General features: G+C 41.3%; 1 protein-coding gene across 3 annotated transcripts in view; it reads right to left on the minus strand.

Moving 5' to 3' along the window:
• sema5a (sema domain, seven thrombospondin repeats (type 1 and type 1-like), transmembrane domain (TM) and short cytoplasmic domain, (semaphorin) 5A) overlaps nucleotides 1–25,587 on the minus strand; it is a 185,852-nt gene that overhangs the window by 117,965 nt on the left and 42,300 nt on the right. For 2 of the 3 annotated variants that reach the window (XR_007448256.1, XM_049565099.1), the window contains exon 2: nucleotides 14,450–14,661. Coding sequence is in view for 2 of the 3 variants with exons in the window: in XM_049565099.1 (XP_049421056.1) it covers nucleotides 14,450–14,597 (148 nt within the window). In the remaining variant the exon portion in view is untranslated. Of the gene's footprint in view, nucleotides 1–14,449; nucleotides 14,662–21,553; nucleotides 21,621–25,587 lie in introns of those variants that run through there. The other variant, XM_049565100.1, reaches the window with a different exon arrangement.

Raw genomic sequence — 25,587 nt, forward strand, 5'->3', positions numbered from 1 at the left:
CCTCCCTTTCAGGCCTGCTTTGCATGTTACATATGTTCATATCAGCTGCACTTTAAATGCATGTGATAATGTAATCACATCATAGCCATGCTTGTACAGCAGCTGTCTGAATCAGGGGATTGGCTGCCGATGAGACGAAGGCGTAATCACACACATGCGTTGCGCGCACACACACACACACACACACACCCACACACACACACACACGCACACGGATTGGGATGAAAATTCAGAGCGCAGCCAGGGCTCGGAGCCAACATGAAACCGGCAAACATGCACACACTTACACACCCCTCCCCCCGTTTCTCAGTCCCATCTTATCCCCTTAACCCCTGTCTCCCTCCTCCTCAAAATAGAACAGCCCATCACTCACATCCCGTTTGTTATTCCCCGCTCTGACACAGAGCAGTTGACACAAAGACAAAATGACAGGATATATAAATATTTACACTCAGCATCAGAGGCCAGTCTTCAGTCTGCCAGTGCTCAAAGTTAGCGTTCTACAGTACCGCCAGGCCCGGCAACAACGGCAACATGTGGAACCAATCCTGCGACGTGAATGGTTTGTCTGTGAGTGGTGTAAATAGAGTGTGGCAGTAGGCGCTCACATAAATGAAGAGCCAATTCACTCTAAACGCAGCCCCGTGGTAATGGGCGGCGGAGGAATGGCAACTATTCGGTCGAGTTGATGCGAAGAAACGATCTGGCCGAGCGGTCGAAAAAACAAACACCTGCTCGGTTTGAAAAAATCCTGAAAAGCTAAAGGCAAGGTCGGCTGAGCCCTTCATGCGCGGCTCTTTGCTCCAAGGTTTTCTCCTTATTATGTTATTCCGAGCAAGAAAAACAAGCACGTTTTGCAGCTAAAGTCCTGCAACTCAAATTACCGCGGCTGTGCTGTGGCCCCGGGGCGGCGAGTGAATCATGCAAAACAAACCACTGTGAAGCCACAAATAAGTGAGCAATAAAATATTTAAATCTAATGTGTATTTAGGAGTCGTTTGGTTCTAAGGGTGTGCAGAAGAAGAGTCAACCTTTTAACAAGATGACCAAATCTCCTTAGGCCAGTTGGGAAAACAAAAACAAAAAAAAGATGAAAATATATGTGTAGGGAAATGACATGTAGGACTTTTATTGCTGCGGGTAAATGAAAGACATACAAAAATATGGACAGGCCCTTCTCATGCCATTGGCAGCCTGTCATCCACTGAAATAAAACATGGCTAGAACACAACTGACCTTGGACACGAATAGATCGGACTTGATGTTTTGCGATTTGAGCCCCAAAGACCTTGGAGGGCTTTCAATTCAGGAGAATCACCCCCGAATGACCAATTAAACGATCCCTGATACTAGTTGTAGCCTGTTGCGTTTATGAATGCTATGAGGCCATTTGTTTATTTTCCTACTTTCACTCCTCTCTCTCTAACGATGTGTTCGGCGTTCAGGGATGATAAAAGCTGAGCTCGGTCTGTGGCTGTAAAACAAGTCCGCTGGTTCTGCTCCTCAGAGACGTGGCCCTCAGCTTGACCTGTGAAGGCATTGTTTACACCACAGTTTATAACCTTTAAAAGCCTTCAAGCCTACACCCAGGAACACTTGTTAAATACAACACTTTATTAATACAGTACATCTCAGGGGCTTTGACACTACAAGAGGAGTCCTTCGCCAAAATATACTTTTCACCAAGAAAATTCTTCAGCGCCCCTCCTAAAATAATTCTATATATAAAACACATTTACATTGGATCTTTGCTGAGGCTATATTCAGACCCATTTTCGCGAAAGTGTACCTTTTGTGTCAACATTTTGAATATAGCTGCTGAACTGTACAGTGCACTTTTCTTTCTCAAACCCTACATTTCTCAAACCGCCACACAAAGCAGAGTCTTCAGACTATAGCATCCTCGCACCACAGTAGCAGCTCTGTCAGCCAAGTGTTGTGCCAAGTCAGAAAACCACCATCCCCAGTGGGGTCAAACCCATGTGAGGCACGCCCTTCCACAGTCAGGCCACAATCACACACAGAGAGAAAGAAATGCTGTCACTGGAACACACTCTGACAAACCTTGACCTTGGCTTCTCATGACGGGTCACAACCGCTCTCTGGGCTCTGTATTGTTTCACTTTTTTTTCTACCAGGCAAGCTGAGACTATATGAGCTGTGTCAGTGAGCTGGACACCCACAATGGAGTCGAGCAGGTCACGAGCTACCGAAGGAAAGCAATATGTCACTCTTGTTTTTTCTCTCCCTTCACCTACTGTCACCCCAACCTTGACTACAAAAAGACCGTGTTTCTATCTCATGCCAGAACAGATTAATCTAACTACAGCTGATTAATTAATTGCTTATTTCTTTCTGGTGCTAATTGCCTAACCTCTGAAATAGCTGACATTGTGAAAAATGAACATCTCGATGTCCAGGAGAGTCCAAGGTGATGTTGCCAAACTGCTTGTTTGTTCTCACTAATAGTCCAAAATCCTGATATACTAGGCTCACACTTGAGGGTCTGGAACCAGATTTTTTTTGTACATATTTGCTTGATAAATAACTGTTCCTTTAAAGGGGAACACCATACAAATTAAGAATTTCAGTATGTTATTTCCACAGCCAAAGAAAGTTCAATGAATATCTGTGAACATAAACTACTCTCTCTCAGTCATAAACCAGAGAAGTAAGTCCTGAACTTGTGACGATAAAGTATAAAGTCTGGAGCTGCTCCATAGATGATGAATAGGAGACTGATTTTGTAATCCCAAAGAATGTTTTTTTTCTTTTTGTTAATACCCAAATGAGCTTTATTCTGCTGTAATGTTCTCAGTTCTGAAACAGAAAATGTACCCATATATTCAGAACATTCCCCCGGCTGCTATCAGTGTCACCTACATCATCTTTCCCCGATTCATTGCCTATGGAGCAATCCAAGACTCTATACTTTGATTACATCACAATTTGAGTTTAAGCACTCTACTTTTAGATTTAGAGGAAAGTTGTTCATGTTTAGCAATATTTTTGACTGTCTAAGACCATAGACATAACACGTGTTAATTTTGAAAATGGGTGTACCTCTTTAAAGGAATAGTTTGCCTTTTTGTTGGGAGTTAGGCCGAGATGAGAAGATAGTAAATAGATGAGCTTGCACTTGTATACTGCCTTTATAGTCTTTAGAGCAGTGGTTCCCAACTGGTCCAGCCACAGGGTCCAGATTTCCCTTAGTCATTAATTCAAGGTCCACACAGTTTAATATATGCAGCGTCATACTTTCCTTTGGCCATGTCATCAAGCTAGTTTGCTGTCTCTGTCAAGTACTTGTCCGTTAATCATTCACTCTAGAGCAGGAAATGGCACTTCAAAACAAAAGCAATTTTTATTAAATGGTAAAATTGATGGCATAGAGGTCTCGCTTATGAATGTATATGCCCCTAATGAGGATGAGCCAGGATTTATTAGAATGGTGTTCAATACGGTGGTACGACATAGTGTTGGGATATTACTTATGGGGGGGGACTTTAATTGTATTGTATCACAATATGTGGATAGAAAACCACTCTCCAACACCCCACTCTCCAGGATGAGCAAAATGCTGAAATACCAAATTTCGGAAATGGGCATGGTAGACGTATGGAGGAGTAAATATCCAAATAGCAGGGATTTTACTTTCTATTCTAATAGGCATGCTTCTTATTCCAGGATAGATTATTTTTTTACTTCCAAGGCAGAAATATACAGAATAACGGATATAAAAATTTTACCAATGACATTTTCAGATCATTCGCCTATCGAGGTATTATGGGATATAGGGAATAGGTCAACTTCTAAACAGTGGCGATTGAATGCTTCTCTCTTAGATGACAAAGAATTTGTTTCTTTTATTACAGCGAATTGAAATTTTATTTAGAGACAAATGATACCTTAGATATTTCACCGCTCATCTTGTGGGATTGTGCCAAGGCTGATCTCAGCGGAAGAATCATTGCCTATACAGCAAATAGAAAGAAAGAAAGGAAGCAAGACAAATAGAATTGGAACAAGCTATTCAGAATTTGGAATCACAACATAAACAAACCCAAAACCCTACAATACTAAACAAATTAAAAGACGTTAGAAGAGAATATAATAGCCTAATCAATGATAAGATTGAATATAATATGAGATTTCTTAGACAGAAATATTATGAGTATGGGGACAGGGCAAGTCGACTTTTGGCAATTAGGTTAAGAAAACAGCGAGCCTCAAATACTATATTGAAAATAATACCTGAGAATTCCCCTCGAGTACTAACTAAACCTGATGAAATTGCAGAGGCTTTTGCAGAATTTTATAAATCTCTTTACAAAAATTCAGATACCTGTGTAAATGATACAGTCATATCTGCCTTTTTGAGAAATATAAAATTGACTGAACTAACAGATTCAATGAGAAAGGAATTGGATGAACCAATTAGGCAGCAGGAGATAATGGAAGCAATTAAAATGTTGAAGAATAATAAAAGTCCCGGCCCTGATGGCTACATCAATGAATTCTATAAAAACTAAATGAAATTATATCACCACTCCTTTTAAGAGCTTATCATCACGCATTAGAATCTGGGGAGATGGCACCATCATGGAGAGAGCGACCATAGTGGTATTGCATAAGGAAGGTAAAGACCCAGTAAAATGTCAGTCTTATCATCCAGTGTCCCTACTGAACAGTGACCTTCGTATACTTACCACCATACTTTCTAAAAGAGTAAATAAAATCATTAATCACGTAATCCACCCAGATCAAACCGGTTTTATAGCAGGGAGGTTCTATGGGGACAACCTCCGAAGGGCAGTAAATATAATGAGTCATGTAAACCTTAATAGGGAGAAAGCTATGTTATTATCACTGGATGCATATAAAGCATTTGATCGTGTCTCTTGGCAATACTTATTTCAGACATTGGAACGGTTTAAATTTGGTCCTGAGTTCATAAAGTGGGTTCGAACATTATATTCAACTCCACTCGCCGCCATTAAAGTCAATGGATTTAGATCACAAAATTTCGCATTGGAACGAGGGTGTCGACAAGGATGTTCGTTATCTCCATTATTGTTCGTTAAGTATCGAACCACTGGCTCAGCTCATTAGGGACGACTTATTAGTTAAAGGCATTAAAATCAATAAGGAAGAACATAAATTGTCACTATATGCTGATGACGTGTTGCTCTTTTTGGCAGAACCAGAAACAACAATTCCACACCTTAAAAAATTGATCTCGCATTATGGCTTCATCTCAGGATATAAAGTTAATATTGAAAAAACCGAAGCTATCGACCTTAATGGTCAAATAACAGATCATATTAAAAATAAAAGCAGGTTTAAATGGAATAAAAGTATGGTGTATTTAGGCATCACTCTACCCCATTCCCTAGAACTATTATATGAGGCAAATTACCCCAAAATTATTAAAAGTATAAGCGAGGACCTGGAACGATGGACAACATTACCACTGACTATGCTTGGTCGCATCGAATCAGTACGTATGAACGTCTTACCTAGACTACTTTACCTGTTCCAAATGCTGCCTGTAGAGGTCCCAAAATTAGCGTTTGATAGATTAAATAAATTAATATCAAAATTCATATGGCAGGAAACGTCCTAGAATCCGATTTAAAATTATACAATTATCTAAATCCAGGGGACTGGGACTCCCAAATTTACAATATTATTACTGGGCTGCCAAGTGAGACCAGTGATCTCTTGGTTGGAGGATCAGGTACATACCAGGTGGATTAATATCGAAAAGAGCTTATGCTCAGTACCAATAAAGACTGTTCTCTTTTAGATCTACCCTTGAAGAATATCCAGATGGGTGTGTGGACAAAAATGACATTAAAAATTTGGAAAACTATACAAGTATTCTTTAATTTACCAAAGAAACTATCTACTGTATCTGAGTTAGGATATCTGGGGGACTTTATACCATCTCAAAGCGATATGGGTTTCAAAAACTGGTATCAATATGGTCTTAGGTATCTACACCAAATGTTTTCTAAAGGGGATCTTAAATCTTTTGAACAACTGAGAAATGATTTTAAACTTCCACAAACTAATTTTTATAGATACCTGCAATTGAGACATTTTCTAACAACACATCAAGAATATGAAAAAGTTAAAAACCCCTCTCAGCTTGAGCTGTTTCTCCAGGAAATACAATCAAATCACAATATTAAACGAGTAATTTCCAAAGTATATACTATATTTTCATCCATGGACCCAAATAATACTTTGCATATTAAAGATAAATGGGAGATCGAATTTGGTGCAATTATCCCAATTGAAACTTGGACACAGGGGTGTGAGGAAGCACATTCAGTGACCAGTTCTAATATTTGGAGAGAGTTTAGGTGGAAAATTATAACAAGGTATTTCCGAACCCCACATATAATAGCTAAATGGAATCAAACAGGATCAGATAAATGTTGGAGGCAATGTGGACAGCACATAGGAAACCATACTCATATAATGTGGTCATGTCCAAAACTAGAGGACTATTGGAAGGAGATTTTTGACGCTTTAAAAGAAATTTTTCATCGTGAAATACCTAAAGATCCCATGGTGGTTCTCCTAGGTATAATACCAGAAGGGGTTACTGGCCGAAATAATGTATATTTGTTACAAATCCTACTAGCCGCGGCCATTAAGTGTATCACATTTAGGTGGTTGAAAATTGAACCCCCTTCATATAATGATTGGATTTTGAAGGTATATGAAATCTATGAAATGGAAAAAATCACCTATGCTGTTTGACTTCAAAAAGAAAAAATTTTAAAGAGATGGATGCCTGTGTTGCCTTTGATATTGCAGTGATGTATTCCTGAGGTTTGATTTACGGATTCATGGATTTATGATTCACTCATTTTGGATATGGTATTTGGTATATATATATATTTTTTTTTTTTTTCTTTCTTCTTTTCTATTTATTTACATCTTATTTATATTTATTTATCCTTACCACCCCCCCTCCCCTTTTTTTATTATTTCTAGCATCATTAGCTCTGATTGTGGAGTTTCTTATCTGAGCTAGGAGACGGCATTGATTGTATTTGTGAAGTGAGGCATATTTCCGTTTTTCAAACTATTATAACAAGGACTGGATTAAGGGAGGAGGGTGGGGGAGAGAGGAAGAAAAAGAAAAAAAAGGACATTTCAAATGAAAGGACTGATGAAGGGGAAAATGTGATGATTGTGGCAAGTTACTGGTGTATGTCTGTTGGTTGTTTAAATAAAAAATAAGTTAAAAAAAACAAAAAACAAAAGCAATGTACTGGAAATTCACGGTACTTCGAAATGCAGTGTGCTTTTGACAAACTTGACACATTCCCGACTCTCTTGCGGTCCATTCAGAATGGACCCATGACCCACTTTTGGACCATGACCCACCAGCTGGGAACCGCTGCTTTAGACCACTCAAAGTGCTTTAACACTACTTCTACTACTCACCCATTCTCCTATTCACACACACATGGCAAGGTGCCATCTGTTACTCAGTTTTTCAACAATCACATGCACTCACACAGTGTTGTAGTGTAGAAGCAGTAGTTCAGTATCTTGACCAAGGACACTTCAACAGGCAGACTAGAGGGGCCAGGGATCGAACCACGTATCTTCCGATTGTTGGATGACCCACTCTACCTCCTGAGCCATAGATGGCCCCTGTCCCTACAGATATCACTCTCATGTCTCTAGGCTACATATGTAGCTTTGAACAGCAGTCAGATATCTTAGCCTAGCATGAAAACTAGCTCTCTAATTTCACAGCGCTTTTGCTCATCTGTATGGAAATCAACAAATAAAGTAGGCTTGGGCAGTATCAAGGTGTTCAGGTATACCAGGGTATTAAGGAATCCCGAAGGTGTCATTTTCAATTATGTCAAAACAACAGAAACTCCTCTTTCTATTAAACTGATACAGAGATGCTGTATTAAATTGATGTAATGCACAGCACCCACCACCAGAGGTCAGTCTCTACCAGTGAAACAGGCAGCTGAGCTTAGAAGCTTAGAAGAAAGATGATGACTGCGAGTCGTGGGGATAACATTACAGGACTGGTTTAAAAAGAAAAATGCCTCGGGAATGCGTCTGTGCAGGAGTATGACCACATAATTGTATCTTGAGATGACGACTTCTAGCTACAAAAGCAGCTATGATTTTATTCAACACATCATTTCTATTTGTCATTCTATATGCCATAAGTATTTAAACTTAGCAAGACTTGTCTAAGGAGGCTGATTGCATATTAGAAACACAGTATTGTAGGCTAGAAAATGACGGACGAAAATGAATATATATCATATACCCTGGGAAAATGTCTGAAAGGTATGACGGTGTGAAAAAATATATACTGCCCAATCCTTGTATAAAGACAGATTTGGTTTTAATGTAATAATCTGGGAGTCGCAGAGGTGCTGGCAGTGAGGTTTTGCTAACAGAGCCAGGCTAGTTGTTTTGCCCCTTTACCAGTCTCTGTGCTAAGCTAAGCTAACCGGCTGCTGATTATAGTTTCATATTTAGCAGACAGACACAAAAGCAGTATTAAGCACTCATCAAACTTACAGCAAGAAAGCGAACAACTGTATACATCAAAATGAAAAACATTTCTTTAATCCACCATGCATTTATGTCCTATAGCTTTAACACTCAAGCCAAATCTCTTAATGTATGTATGTGTGTCCAAATGGATAAGGTTCGCCTGAGCCGAGTGGGAGCGTTGTGCTGTTGTGATCCACAGGGGTACGTTTAATGTGTTTGTAGTCCTCCCAGCTCGGCTGAAGAGGAGCCATGGCAGCCGCGCTCCGCACATTCTCAACAACCAGGGATTACACTACATTACATGCAGCACAATGACACACAAAAGAGAATGATAATAGGTTTAACAAGAGGTTTCTCTTCCCTCACACACTGTTTGTATGTGTCGGCATATTCTGTAATGACTCATAGCTTTTTTGCGTTTATTGCAAAAAAGCAAGGGCTGTAATTTGGCAGTGTCCAAAAAAGCTTTGTGTACTGTATGACTGGGAACAATGAGATGTTTTCCAACCGCACAAAGACTATCATCATCAGGTCATGAAAGGAAAGTTATTAATAAACTGAGCATAAATATACCCGTGAAGGCAAAGATAAATGTACATCTTCATGAGAGCATGGGAAATAGCAGCTGCTCTGCAAAGGTGCTGATTCCTACACAAGGTGAGAATAAATTAGATTGGGAAGTAAGTAAACAAAGCATAATGATAAAAAGGGAAACTTTCTGTGCTTTCTGTTCCCAGATGACAGCAAGAAAAAAAACTCTACGAAGCTCTGCAACGACGCTGATGTCTAGACAGGTCAACAAGCTGTGAGCTCAGAAACTTTGAGGGGTCAACAACCTTAACAAGCCAGTGAAATCCACATGCATACTCTACATGTTTGTGCCTCGATGCAATTTCATTTCATGATAAATAATTCCACCTTTTATCAGTTTGAATGCAGATGTTTGGGACTGAGCTGACTGCCTCTGGTTTCCCATGTAACCCGAAAAAGAAGTCAGTTGGATAAAACGACTTTTTACCTATTAGGGGAGAACAGGGTTGGTCATCAAACTTTTTATATTCATCTGAATCCCTCAAAACTGTATCCTGACTCTTCTTGCTTATTCCGTTGAAAATGGTCTTTTGCACTTGTGGCAACCGTCCCCATCGTGGGGTTTGTTGTCCTGATATTAATTTAATGGGCAACATTAAAACAAAACAAAACTGGAGGCAATCTTAAAAGTAAATCCAAAAAGTTTAATTCTATTGAAATTTTTAATTGAAATGCAACAACCTAACACATCTCATACACTAAGAGAACATAAACAGGACAAAACATTCCAATAAGTAGGGGCGTAAATCACTTGTTTCATCACGATACAATATCATATCAATTCTTTGGACAACTATACAATATTTGCCGATATTACAAAGTCTGCCATGACACAATTTCGATACAATGCGATTCACGGGCCTGCGATTAACGAGATACTATCATCTGCCCATTTACAACAATCGATTACAGAAGAAGCTGCCACCTCTTTTTTTTTTTTTTTTTGCTATTGGCCATATAAGATACACAACACATAAATAATGTAAATAACTGTAACCACTTAAGTGCAGTGAAGTTTACTTTATACTTACTCCACTAACACATAAAATGGCACCGAGGAAAACTTAACCTTTTGGACTTTCACCCAAACCGTCATCTTTTCCGAAAACTTCCGGTTTATCTGGCTTAAAGCCCTGAAAGCAAACTTCCCACAACAGCCATAAAACATGGATTAATAACATCATTTAACAAAGGTATAAAATTCAGCTCAGTAATACCTGTCAAGGTTCATAGACAAAACAATTGTTTGTTGCTAGTGACCCATTATTAGCTTTAGCATGTTTACATACTGCATAAATTAGCATAGTGGCTAGGGGACTTTCCTCCATTCATACCTTGACGAATTAAATGTATTATTTAGAGTTTTTCTTACTCAGTGTTGGTTTAAGTCACTGAATCTCCTGACAGAAGAGCTTGTTTGAATTTCAGCCTGACATTACTGAAACAGAGCAGCTAATGTTGCTGTAGAGAGAAGTTAGCGGAGTGAGATACTCGGCCAGGCAGGTAACATTAGGCCGTGTTTTGTCTTGTAACACCATTGTTTTTGTACGGCATGGGCTTCGTCTGTTGACCCCTTTATTCTCCAAAATCTAAAATATTTCCACACTGCTGATTAATACCTGGGTAAATAACATTATCCTTGTTGTCTTTCTCTTAGCAGACTTTCAAAATAAAAGCCTATCCTAAAGATGACTGGATGATACTGGATCGTTGATCATTGAATTGGTGTATCAGTCCAGATCGATGGATCATTACACCTCTACCCACGAGTGCGTTTTTTATCCTTACATAACAATAGAAGGGAAAATACATGTGACAACCTGCCCTGAAGACAACGTGACAGCATCCCCAACTGGGATTCTCTGAAGGCTACCAAGCTAGTGACAACCACATGTTGTCGTCTAGCTAATAAAGTGAAAAGCTGAACCATAGTTTTCCCTTCATGATATTTAATGGTAGTTATTATAAATCCATTCTGAAGAAAAGAGCTGGATATTTACACTCTGACATGAAAAAACAAAAGTCCTCCCACCTCATGTTAACTGTCTTAATCTTGAATTCCCCTTAGGTGACCTCTGACCCCAATTCTGAAAATTTCAGGACCAACAGCCCTCTAGCGGCAAGATCCAATGAATGTGACAACCAGCCAGGCTCTCCCGTACCATTCAAAATCTTCTATTATACAATATGTCTCCAATGAAGCTGCAGTCTTTTATCTTCCCGCAGGAAACCACTGTATCATTACAGCCAATCATTTCGACACTGACCCACAGACAGTGAAGCCTCTGAGCTCCCCTATCCTCCTTTTCTTTTCTTCTGTACTGTAGGCTTTGTGTTAGTGAACCATGTCTGATTACTAACTGAAACATCGACCCTTCCTATTAATGCTCCCATATTTCAACCGAAGCATTAAGCCACCGGAGCTTAATGGGCCATTCTGGTACATTAGAGAACACAAACGCGTTGACCAGAGCTGACCCACTGGCTGGTGTGTGATCCCCCTCATGCAGAAAGCACAAGGCAGGAACGTATTACGTTAGCCGGGCAGTTAGTCATCATCATTGCACTCAATTGGCGCAGAGGGAAGAGTGCCACCTCAGCTAACAATGAAGTGACAAAGACTGTGAAGACAGACGGTCGTACTTGTGACTGTGCCGGGCGGTGTTACTGAATATGAGTCTTTGCATGCGTCTGAATCTTCGGACACACGCAGTGACCTTGGTCTTCTAGTTCATTTCGCTCTAGACAGAAACTTATGTGATTATCTGACTGGGACTCTGCTGGACCGAAAACAGCTCAATGACATTTTGCTGCTTCGCACAGGGTAGACAGAACTGCATTGATCGCTATTGATACTTTCTTTCGACTAAGTTTCGCATCATTTCATTACACTTTAGTTGTTCAATAGCAATGTAAGATAAAGGGTAAGGGCAATGAAATGTGATGCAGACTGTGCTGTATCTAAAAACTGCAGAGCCGTGTAGTAAAGGCATATGAGGAGGGTTGTGTCTGCTCTGTGTCTCCAGGGAAGGGACGGGGGGAAATGGAAGTATCAGCTGAAGTTAGCTGGTTAACTGAGCTGATGTTGTGTTTGAAAACAGTCTCCAGCTGACTTTTTAATGTTTTTAGCTGACTCATATCTAATTTGTTTTTTTATTTTTGTGGAATTTTGAAAAGGGTTTAAAAAGGTATTTGATGACTATGACATGATTCACTGTCTGTAACCACTTATCCTCTTAAGGGTTGCGGGGGGGGGGCTGGAGCCCAGCTGACGTGGGAATGAGGTGGGGTACACCCTGGACAGGTCACCAGACAACCATTCACACTCACATTCACGCCAGTTTCAAATCACCAACTAACCTAACCTGCTTGTCTTTGGACTGTGGGAGGAAGCCGGAGCCACTGCCAACACAATGCCACCATGATATCCTACTAAAAGACTGAGGCTAAATGCCATGTTCCAGACAATGGTGGTAAGAATAGGTTCTGTAGATAGTCGTTAGCCAGACATGCTAATGATAGCATTTCACATTAGAGCAGACAGCACTCTGTTTCATCCATTCCTTACATTTTTGCTTTTGTGTTTTTGGTTTTGGTGAGGCTTAAAAGAGACTCGACTGTCTAAACTCTAAATGCACAGTACTGCTCTGCCCGTTAACATTTCAACATATGCACACGCACAGATATATTTTTTTAAATGGATATTTTTGGCTGAATCCAAATGTCCATGGTCGTACGTACTATGACAAGTTCGCCGTCATCAAGTAAAGTCGGCGAGGGCAGTGATTGCAAGCCGCTGATAGACAGCCCGCAAGTGTGTTTTACTCATTGCCATGGAAACTCTCGAGCGATGATTACAATCATGTACATGGTGATCACTGCTGTCCCATTCTGTCTGCTCATCTGTCCCAGCAAATAACAAGGTATAAACCTCATGTATAGGGTTGTTTTGTGAGTGAACAAAATACTTTTCTGTATAACCTATAGACTGCAGAGTTTTAAATACAGAGATGTTTGCAATTAAGGACCCGACTATGATTAAATAAATCGGGCAGGCCAAGTCGATCAGTGGTTCCCAACTGGTGGGTCACAGTCCAAAAGTGGGTGGCTAGTCCGTTCTAAATGGACCGAAAGTGACTCAACACTTTATTTTGAATTACAGTGAATTTCCGGCACAAACTTTTATTCTAAATTGCTGTCTCTCGTTGCACAGTGAGTGACTTATGGACAGCTACTTGACCGAGACAGCAAACTAGCTTGAAGACATGGTCAAATGCAAGTACGGTGCTGAATATATTAAACTTTATGGACCTTGAACTAATGACTAAGTAGAAATCTGGACCCTGTGGTGGGACCGCTGTATCAGATACATCAGAAGATCTTCTTTTGTTGTTTTTCCAGCCAGTTTTCTTGCCAATATATTTGGCATTACACTGCACAACCTATAGGGTAGGCTGCAATTATACAATGCATTTTCATTAAAAATTCTCTAAAGCCTATATTTCTACATATTTCTGTATCATGATGTTGTTGAATATTATTTCTGGCCTACACGAATCAAGTAGAGTTTATAAGGCTATAGTACAATAATAATAATACAACAGAAGAAGATTATGAGAGTGTGTGTGTGTGTGTGTGTGTGTGTGTGTGTGTGTTTTTCAATCATCAAGTCTGAGGTCAGTCATTTCTACACAATGACACTTACCCCAGATTATCTTTTTACTGCCCACAAAATCAACTAATAACACTTAATTTTCATTTTAAACAGCAAAATGCAATCACAGCATTTCAGTCATTATCTTGTTTGCAGCTGTTGGCAGGGGGAAGTGACATAAACTATCAGAGCATCGGCTAATTGCTAACCAGATACCCAATAAAAATGTCAAGGTTCTCTACTTCAGTACTTTTTCTTTCTTTGGTCATCAATTCGCTGACAACTAAGAGCTGACAGCATGTGTCCAAGAGTGTTTATGTCTCCTAGCAACACTAAAATGTCCTTATGAAACGGTCCAGTAACTGTCTGTATATGGTCCACAAATCTAACCTTGTGAAAAGTGAATGCAGGGAAGGAGATGTCGATGGAGGAAACAATGTGATCAAGGTTAGAGTGAAGGAAGGAAGGAAGGGAAGGAGAGTCGGATATAGAGAGAAAGCATATAAAGTAATTACATACTGCACACAGGAAAGTTCACGTAATTATGGAGGGAAATGAAAAACCTAATGAATCGAATCGATGATGTCACCCGTGTGTGTGTGTGTGCGTGTGTGTGCGTGTGTGTGTGCATGTTTGTGTGTTTCCTACCTGAGTGCGGGATGAGCGGGTGCTCCGTCTTGTGACAGGGTGATTCAGGCAGCAGCACCGGCCCTCTCCTACTGGCCACGCCTCCGGGCCGTAGGACCAGCATGCACTGCAGCAGCAGCAGTGCATGCTGGGTAACAGGGCGTCCCATGGGGGCCTGCGCTTGGCTCACTTCTCCTCAGGCCTCAGGGGCCAAGAGCATTGGAGAGACACACCTGAGAGGAAGAGAAGGAGACAGATTTGGGTTTAAACAAAGAGTTATGTCACACTGGTTTTAATCAAAGTGCTGAAACGCTTGATACAGTACAGCACCTCACTATAATCACCCAGGATTCACCTCGGGAGATAAAAAGCAACAAAAATAAATCCTTACAAAAAGGGAGCGAGGCGGAGAGGTGCAAAGAAGAGACAGTGTGACAGATTTAGGGAGGAAAGTGTTGGGAGTTTGGCGAAGCAACATCAGGCTGTGTGCCCTGCAAGACCTCTCACCTCTGACACCCGGCGCATGAATCAGACATGGCTCTGCACTGAATTATCGCAAACACCTTATGTGTGTCTGTGTGTCTGCTTATATCTGAAATTATGAGCCCTTCCTGCATGTCTGTGCTTCCACTGTCTCCTATAATTTACGTTTGTATGTAACCACTCTGCTGACCTAATTATGCTGTTGTGGCAACGTGATCGCTGTCTGGATACGGCTACGTTCAGAGACATTTCTATCAGGTATCAACACACTACATTGAAGTACCACATTGGCTTTGCAGGAACTCTAACAACACTACTTTTGTTATCACATCACCACTGACTTGAAGTACAACAGTCACATCAGCAGCTCATTTTAGTAATCATTGTGCTGCACAGGCACGCCATGAAGCAGCAAGCTAATTTGGAAGGTGGAAACGCTTAGCCTCCTTTAGTGGCTGGAAATATTCCCATAACTTTGATTCTGTCGGGAGGACAGATGACGAGAACACTGTTGCTGCAGGTAGTCAGACTAAAACTCTTTCCACTGCGAAAAACAACTCCTCAAACCTACTACGACCAACAGCACAGCAACATGAAGCTCTGGGAAATACACCCCACCAAAGGTGAGCCTTCCTCAGTAGCAGAGGTCGGCTGTGGTGCTACATTGGCTAAACAACCTAAACCCGATTTGACTCGTGGGCAGCTGCAGCTATAAAGAAGTGATGAAGTTTGTGGCTGGATATGTGGTGGATGAAATGTGGATCCACATGTGACTCTCCGTCTTTAAAGGCATAGTGCACCCAAAAATGAAATTTCAGCCATTATCTACTCACCCATATGCCGAGGGAGGCTCAGGTGAAGTTTTAGAGTCCTCACATCACTTGTGGAGATCTCAAGGGAGAGAAGGTAGCAACACAACTCCACCTAATGGAGGCTGACGCTGCCCCAGATTCAAACGTCCAAAAACACATAATTGAAACCACAAAATATCTCCATACTGCTGTGATTCAATGCTCCATACACACGTGAGAGCGGTGTACAGAGAGGCAGTCAGAGCTACAGGCTACAATGAGGCTAAAAACAAAGTTCAAATGAAGTTTTTCCAAACAACTTTTTATGTCGGGGCTTCAGGACACTTGGATCACTACGGACGAGCAGTATGGAGATATTTTGTGGCTCAATTATGTGTTTTTGGATGTTTGAATCTGGGGCACCGTCAGCCTCCATTAGGTGGAGTTGTGTTGCTTCCCACTCTCTCCTTGGATCTCCGCAAGTGTTGTGAGGACTCTAAAACTTCACCTGAGCCTCCCTCGGCATGAGGGTGAGTAGATAATGGCTGAATTTTCATTTTTGGGTGCACTATCCCTTTAAGGCAGTGCCTGGGGAAAACACAGGTCACTGGCAACTGAAGACACCCAGGTAGAAAAAAAAAATCATTTACACACTATCTAGCCTTAGCTACACTTACTGGAGATTACCCTGATATTCACACAGAGGCACACATCTGAATTTAGGGGAGAGTAATGAGTAATATATTGTAGAGCCCACCTGTTCAATTTAGGTGTACGCTAAACTAAAAGTAGCCGGAGTAGTCTCTAGTGCGCTTGCTCCGTAGGTACAATGATGCAGAAGCAGTGCCGATCATCCAGGTAATTTCATATGCGGCAGTTGGACATTTTTGGCTTCATGCACCACTGAATAACTTTCACAGCAATATATGAGCTCCCACCTCCAGCACTGCATCCAGGTTACCTTATACATCCATGACAAAATCACACACTGGGCCTATAGCGCAATCTGTGTGTAAAAAGGGCCTTTGGTTTAGGCAACAGCATTTTGGTTGTTAGGGAAAGATCATTATTTTGATTTAACGTTAATGTGTTTAATCAATGCTGTTGTCTTTATGAGTGGACAGTATATTGCAGTATTGTCTATTTTGGCAGAAAACAACTGAAACAAGTTGTTAATGAACATTTTGATCATACATTCAGTCATCAACATTTTTGCAACTTGCCAAATACATTAATTAGCAACATTTCCTCATTATGTTAATAGAAAAAAATGTAATTCCCTCTGCATTACGCTCCCCTCAAAACGTATTCGCTAATTCAAACTAATTGCACATACACTTTATTTCTAGGAGACGGGAGCTTTACTATTGCATGTGATAATGGAAGGCAGCACTGGTTTAATGTGCCCTGTGTGTGTGACTGAACGCATGTGTTTTTCATTATTAGGATTCTATTTATTTGTGCGAATACGTGACTGATAAATGTACGGAGCTGCACTGCTCAGCACTCCTTGTGGGTCAATTAAATCCTATAGCTGCTGTAAATCTGATATGTTTTTATTCACAACTAAGCCCTCCAATAGCTGGATGTGATTATTATATAATGCTTACTGCAGATTCATGCTTCCCAGAAAAGTCATTCACTGCAAGAACAACAAAGCCGTTTTCACAACTCAATTGTTCATGATTTCTTTTCTTTGTGGGGGTGAATTGATGAGCGGTCTAGACCATCTACATCATTACTTTTTAATCATTTATGTGATGCTATTACTAAGAATGATTCATGCTGTGAGCAACAAAAGAATAAGCCTCCCCGACTGTACACCACACTTTGAGCAGCGTGTGTGGCGGAGTGAGTAAAGATACCGGGGATCTCAGCTGTGAAGTGCTGGTAATGGCGAGCAGTTGCTTAAGTTTTCACAACAGAAAATGTGCTGTGCAGCCGAACCTGTGGAGCATTCTTATTATTTTATTGCATGTGAAATAGGCTTTTCATCTGTTGTCCAGTCAGTGGGAAAAAAATGGCGCTTTGCGGAGAAAGAACACAACAATCCTGCCTCCATGACAGAGTTGATTTAGTGTGAATGGTGGGCTGCAAACAAGCAAAACTTATTAATGCTGTGTTTGTTGTGCGAAGGCGGCGAGGTATGGAAAAATCTGCAAGCTGCAAAAAACAGAAGACAAAACTGAAGTGAGCTAAGAAAGAAAAAAGTGGTGAACATTTGCTCTCCTCAGACAAACCTCTCTCCACCTCTCTCTGAAGTATGAATCCCCCTTAGTGCTGGAAAGCTTTGAGTGGCTCTGAGGTAGAACAGAAGACACTTCTCCACTCCTGCTTTCAAATGAAAAACGCTAATGCTGTGAGTGCGGTGGTTTTATTTCATTTTCTCCTTGAATGGAAAGTTTACTCTGCTTTCAGTGTGCATGAATAGGCTCCCTGACCTTGGGGCCTGTATGGAATTCATTCAAAGTCCGGTGTATAAATGCACAGACAGCAGGGGTGTGTGGTTTGCCTTCACCCACAGAGTAATGTAAAACACCTGTCATCCACAGTGGGGAAAGCAAGTGACAGCCAGTGCCAGTTGCCTCCCTCTGTTCTTTTTCCCTTTCGTCTTGACGATTCAGGCGTCAGCTTCTGTGCTCCTTTGCAGCTTTCCTTTAGTCAACCTGTCGTTTTACATGTCACTTTTCTTTGTCTGCTAGTTTTCTTGACAGACTTTAGTTTTTTTTCCCCTCTCACCAAAAAGCCATTTTACCTGTTGCAGCTGAAAGTGAGCAAGTCATTTTCTCCAGGTAGTCTCTAGCGAGGACATTCCTCTTGTCATTTTTAATTCAGTCTTATAAACTTTTACGTCTGCATTCACTTAGGGAAAATATTTCATAATCTGCTGGGTGCGGAGGGGAACCTGACAGAGGAAATGAGATTATTGATGTTTTTACAGTTGCGTGCGTGTCAGAAAGGGCTCCGGTATTATCCATATGTGTCTGTCCCCAACACACACACACACACACACACACACACACACACACCCATATACACACAGATATGCAGAGGGCTGGCTGACAGGAGCAGGAGCCACTGCGCTCTGTGCTCTTGTTGACCTCGCTCCCTCTACAACAGCCCTGCACACGACCTGCTGTCATGTCTGCACACATAAGTACACACACACACACACACACACACACATGTGTGCATGCTCAGAAAACAATCCTCCACCGTCTCATATATGCACAATCTGTAATGCTGTTTCAACAACAGGCCAGTGTGCAACCATTTCTTCTCATTATCCGTTTCTTTATCTGCCTCTTGTTTCACTGTCTCACAGGGTGTTTTGAAACCTTTCAGTTGTATAGTAGTTAATATTAAAGGTGCCCTGTGGAGATCTCAAGTTGAAAAAACAAAAGCACCACCAAAGCACATTGTGTGCATCCTTAGGGTCAAACAAATGTGTTTAATGTATTTCCCTCAGTATAAAACACTTGCAAAGCAAATTTTTGTATACTTTAAATCACTGTTGCTTGAAGTGCAGCCAGCGGGCTGATGGCGGCTTCTGAACATGACATGAAATATGCACATTATATTTTAATTCTTCCCAGTCCATTCGATAGCATATATTTAAGACACTACAAGGCGACTGCATCAAACTGCGCCCCTAAACAAAAGAAGCGTCTGGCAGGTTAAGCGTTGCAGAGAAAAGTAGCAGCGATGCAAATTACCCCAACCAGCTCGACTCAAGCCAGCTGATGGTGTTGCATGCGACACAGTACAAAGAGTACAGAGAGTCATTGCTATGGAGACCATAACCCGTCTCATCTGGTCACATTGGTGTAAACTAGTAGCAAGTTTCAACTCGTCTTGTCGCAAATCTTTAGTCCTAGCTTGGCTTTAGAGATGGCAACTTGTATAAAGCTATGGCCGCATGCAGCTTGTGGCACCTAACGAGTGTCGTAGGAATTATGTTCTTCAATGGTAGTGCTGTTAGATAAAGTTAGCGATTTCGCTAGCTGTAAAACCTTAGCCTGGTAAGACCACTCTGATGACAACACCTCAACATTCTGTTTCGCTCTATCCATCGGTCTGGACTCGGAAATTAAAACCCAATCAGGCCCAATCAGGGATCTGCATCATAGTTGACAATGTAAGCAGTCAATCAGAGACTGCATTGTAGCTGATGATGTAAAATGCAGACCGCAGCTTGAAGAACAGTAAACACAGCAATGAGTGGTGTTACTGCAGAAAAAAGAGTCTAATTAAACAAGAACAAGAGTATGAATTCAAGGAGTTACTCAGAGGAAAAGACATTTTTCACCGTTCTTCCAGCTGGATTTGGTAATTATCAACTGGCTCAATTTGTGATGAAGATGTTCCCTGGTGTTTTGTTACACTGAATGGCTGAAGGACTTTGACAAGGTGAGTGCTCCTGTCCACTGAAAGTGTTTAGGACGGCACCCAGTGCAGACTGATATAGAAAGCCAAAAAGAATGTTGAGCTCATGTCAGGATAATCTTACTGGGCTACTAAATCATATGCTGGCTCCCCAAATTGGCACTCAGTGATCAAAACTTTGAGAACCCCTGTTTTAAATTATGCAGAATTTCTATCAAATGTTGCTGGCATGTTGTCTTCATTTTCACATTGATACACTTCTCAGCCCATTACCATCACCAACTGCATTGCCAGTGTATGTGCCTTTCGTGTGGGCTACCCAAGCGGCAACCTCCAGGGCTGAAAAATGAAGCCAATGTTAAAGTGCCAAAAACTGCAGTTCCTCAAATGGCCACTTGAGTCTGACTCAAAAACAGAGTAAATCTCCACAGACCCCAACGTTAAAATACCTCAAACTTTATAGCAGAAATAAACATGTTTACAGTCTGGTACCAAAAATGGTTTCGGTCTCTATAGCTAATTTCAACATTTATGACAACTGCCCAGGGGGGTGAATTTTTAATAACTCACCAATTTAAATCTTATTAAAGCTTAAACCTATGCAAAATTAAGGGCACTGCCGCTCTGAGTGAGTACAGGCATAGCAGTAGCTGTAGTATTTTTACTTCATGGAAGGTAAGCGCAATGTTTTTGTTACCTTTCAGCGTATGGTTGTTCTGTAAGACCCCCTATAAGACCCAAAAATAAGCATTAGCATTAGCATTATTACAGTTAACCATAGCTGTAAATGCACCGAGCAAACCAAGCAAGCAGCTTAGAGCTACCTCTAACCCCTTGTCCCAATGTGGTCACCTCTGGCTCCAAAAATTCAACATGGCGATGGCCAAAATTCCAAACTCAAGGCTTCAAAATGGGAGTCTACAAACCAATGGGTGATGTCACCATGACTATGTCCATTACTTTATACAGTCTATGATGACACCAAGAGGAAACCCAATCATAAAGAAATTGCTCCATAGTGCTATAAGTGGTCAAAAACTCAACAGGGTACCTTTAATTCAACCACAGAGTAAATACACAGAAATTAAATATTTGCATATTTAATATGAGAGTGAGCCTTTATAGTTTTTGCCTCCCTTTTTCCATCTGGATTTAATGAATCTTAAATATCTTCGATCTCTGTATTTGCATGGACTAATGAAAACCTGTCTTTACATGGAGAAACAATTAAGTGCTCTAAAATCTAAGACACTGTAAATATTTATAAGCCCCAAATTCAAAAAACGCGTCACTTTAAAGACCCGCAGATAACCTGATTTATGCCCACACATGCATTTGCATCATGCCTTTTAAGTAACAGAGCACAGACAAACAGCCGTGACTTGATTTTAAACCAAACCATTTGAACTGTTGTTTCATCCCCCTGAAGTGATCTCTGGTGGATCATATTTTCTCTTTAACTCACCACAAGCCACCGTCTGGTCCTGTGGGAGAAAACTGGAGGAGCTTTCTGTGCTGTTCGGTGGTCTAAACTCTAAATCATCTCCAGGGCATTAGTACAAGCCTCCTCCACCTCCTCCTCCTCCTCTTCCTCCTGCTCCCACTCCTACCTCTTTCCTGTCTCTCTTTCACACCTCTGCAAATATGGACACACAAAAGCACACATTCACAGCACACTCACATGCACACTGAAATTACCCTGGGACCTGATGATGGATAGCACACCGGTGCATTCGGGGCACTTAGCACAGGGAGCCCTGGCCACACAAAAAAATGAGACATGGTGTAAACGGTGTTGTGATTTGAAATGCAGAGAGAACAGATAATGCACAGGACAACACAGTATTCCTGCCTGCATGTCAGTGTCAGCTCTAATGTTCTTTTTTTAAACTGTGAGAAGCCACAGGCAGTGAGGTGCAGACCCAACGTGTTCTCACTCCCACAGTGCGTCACATGACTACTAGGGCTGCCCCCCACTAAGAACTTTGGATGATATATTTTGGGTGGGGCAACACAATGGTTTGAGTTGAAGGTGTGAGAAAGAATAGTATCAGTAACATTGTTAACACTGTGCTACATTACAGAGAAATACAAAACCGTACTAATGAACCTTCATTAATATAGGCCTATATTTTATCTACAAGTGCACGTCACACACTGAGCGAGCCGCCTGTTAATGACGCTGTGGGCTAATGGGCATGTAGCTACTTCCATGTTTCAGATGATACGTCATGTTTGTAGTCGACCAATGAAGATGAGTTTACATATCACCTTGGGTTCGTCCTTCACCTTCTCAAAATGATCCCACACTTTGGATTTCCTGCCCGACATGTTATTAACTAGCCTGTGGAATAACCGCAGGTACCAGCCCTGGAAATTAGAGGCCGTACACATGCTGCGTCTTTAACCGCCTGGAAAACGTGAGGTCAGGCACTTGGGCTCTACTCTTGTGCCTTTTTTGTGCCAGCTTTCAAGAGCGCTGCGGCAGGTTGTGTCGGAGGTTGCTAAGTAACCTTAACAAGCATCGTATAGCCTATGAACCTGAAATCCTGAGTGCAGAGCTAATCTTCTAAAAGTGTAGGCCTATCGTCCGTGGGACAGATGTAAAGCTCTGAGTAGCCCTGCACTAACATGATCAACCTTACGTATTTATTAGACTGAATATTTCCAGAAGGGAAAGATATCTGTCAGCTGTGATTGGTTTGTAACGTGACTCCTGTCTGACTGCTGAGCGTGGCCACTTCCTGTGTCTGTCCTTTCACATTAAATTCCCACATGGTCCAGTCATATAGGTTTTGATTTATTTTGACAAGGCACAGCTCCTAATAGAGTTTGTTTGTTTTGTTTTTGTCTGCGACTAAGCGACCAATGAAATCTTGCCAACTAATGACCTTTCTCGTAAACTACCGGGGGCAGCTCTAGTGAAAATAACTAGGTAGGTAAAATAAGGTACAATAACTCGCTAACTTTTAGTGTTACACAAGACACAACCATTCTCCCAGGTCTCCTGGGTGAAAGTCCTGTGTTTCTGACCCACCCATCCCTCCTGATCTCCTCCCTTCAAGGATTTTCTCACTGTTTACACTACATCATTTGCTCTGAGCGTGCAGATGAGTTTACACTTAAGTTAGCTGAAAGCCTGGCATGGCTAGGTCAGATGCTACAGTGTGCCTTGTGCATCACTGTCAGACGCAGAGGGGTGCAACAAAACATCAGTATTTGACTACCTGGGAGTGAGTACAGACCAATGTCAAGTCCATTATCGACATGTTTTATTACCCACATACTTTTTGGCTACCTTGACTTCATGAGGGTGTTATCTGAGGTTGTTTCTGCTTCCTTTAAATGCAATAAATCACTGACTTTATACATTACTACAAATATAAGACCTAGAAAACAACATGAAGAACATCATTTTTTAATTTCCAACAAAATATTTACTGTAATCCATACTTCCAGTGACAGCTTAAAACGGCTGAATCTCAATTTTCAGATACAAAACAGCACTTTTTCCAACTTCAGATTTCAAACCACAGACTGAAAATCTTTCATCTCTTTAAATTGATGATGACCATAACTTATTTATGAGTAAATCTACAATCTCAACACATTTCTCCTTGTTTCTTTTCCCTCTCAGTTGCCTCCTCAAATGATCCAGTGATGCATTGAGTCGGTCTTAATGCTCAGAATGAATCCCAACGCTTCTCTAATGATCTGTCCGACTCAGACGTGTTCATCAACATGCTCATTGTGTAACACCACACATACAGAAATGAGACTGTCTGATCTTTCAAACAGGATTACATAAATTTAAGCAATCAAAAAAAAGAACTGATAACATGTTAATCAGACGGAAAATTACATGTTTGTCCTCAAATTTGAACACACAAATAATCATCTTACTATTATTGTTGAAAATAACCATACACTTTTAAACATAATCCACTTAAAATACTGTGCGGCTTGTTCCAATTTGGTGGTCTAGTGTCAACCTACAAGCACAGGCAGCATATTATAAATCAAACTCCCAAAAACCTGAATAATAATAATGCAGATGCAAAGTCTACTTGCAGTAAAATGAATCGAGCTGAGTAATGGATTAGCTCAGACAGTCAATAGCTGTTTGCTTCATAGTTTTGGAAAGTTATATAATGACACACTCAGCTGCCTATAGACACTGATACACATGCGCACACACACACACACACACACGCCTCTGCATCTGTGGGAACTGAGGTGTCAGCTAACTAATCAATTGAAGTCTTCCTGCAGTAACGAGTGGAGAGAGGATCATATTAACACCAGTATTGATTTTGTCTGAGGGGGAACTTCATGATGGTTGAATTACACTATACATAATGAATACGCTCCTGCATAAACCCTGGCTTTGTATCTGTCATGCTGACACATACATGCACACACACACACACATTCACACACACAGGCAGGCTCATATACAACACGTTTGTCAAAAGTGAGTGGTGCAGTGATGATCCATCTGTCCAAACACAGTCAGGGGAGTGTGAGTGTGGGGTCACAACACAGTGCTGATAGATGCTCACTTCTCTCTGGCCAGACAGGACACACAGCAGTAAAATCCACCCAGACTTTGCTTTAGACCACAGCACACAAAGACACTACAGGGCTGCTTCATAAAGCTGTATGTTTGTCATTCAGAGCGCTTGTGTGTGTGTGTGTGTGTGTGTGTGTGTGTGTGTGTGTGTGTGTGTGTGGATGCGATTGACTGGATGTTTGCCTGTTTATCACTCTGTCTATCAGGCGGGTTATTGCCAGTTTTTGTTTGTTGTTCTGAGTCTCTGTCTGCCAATTGGTATCTGTGATTTTGGCGTCTTGTGTTTTAGACCAAAGCACACACAGAAATGACAGAGATGTTTGCTCTTTGCTTTGCTGTCTGTCGGCCTAAAAAAGGACAGCTGAGACCGAGCGATTCAGTCATGATTGAACTAAGTTGCTGATAGATAAAAGATGGAAATGATGGCTATGAAGTCGAACCGCGACTCGCAAACTGGCTGAGCGTGTGGCCAAATGAGCGACTGAATCACTGACCGACAAACAAGATGACCGTCGACTTACTGTCAGGCTGGTGAACTGAGTGACAGACGATGTGACAAAATAACGAACTAGGTGACTGACTGACAGAGAGACTGATGAGGCAGCTGAATGAGTGAATGACTGCTGCATAAAACACAACGTGACTGACAGGCCCAGTGGCCGACTGACTGACTTTTCTTCTCCTCAGGCTGTCATGAGGATTTTCTTTCACTGCCATCTTTTGGATTTCCTCCACCGTCACCCGTCCCCTCCTCCTTGTCTGTGTCTACCTGCCATTGACCTTTTCCTTCACTATTTATGCTTTCGGTCCCCCACAGTCCACCGGGTGTCTCACAGGCTCACCCAAGGATGACAGAGAGAATGACAGAGCGATGCTATCGCCATCAAAGGCTCATCGCTGCACAGCAGGGTCCTTTCCGCTTCACG

Source organism: Epinephelus fuscoguttatus, linkage group LG21, assembly GCF_011397635.1.
Source record: "Epinephelus fuscoguttatus linkage group LG21, E.fuscoguttatus.final_Chr_v1".
Classification (NCBI taxonomy): Eukaryota; Metazoa; Chordata; class Actinopteri; order Perciformes; family Serranidae; genus Epinephelus; species Epinephelus fuscoguttatus.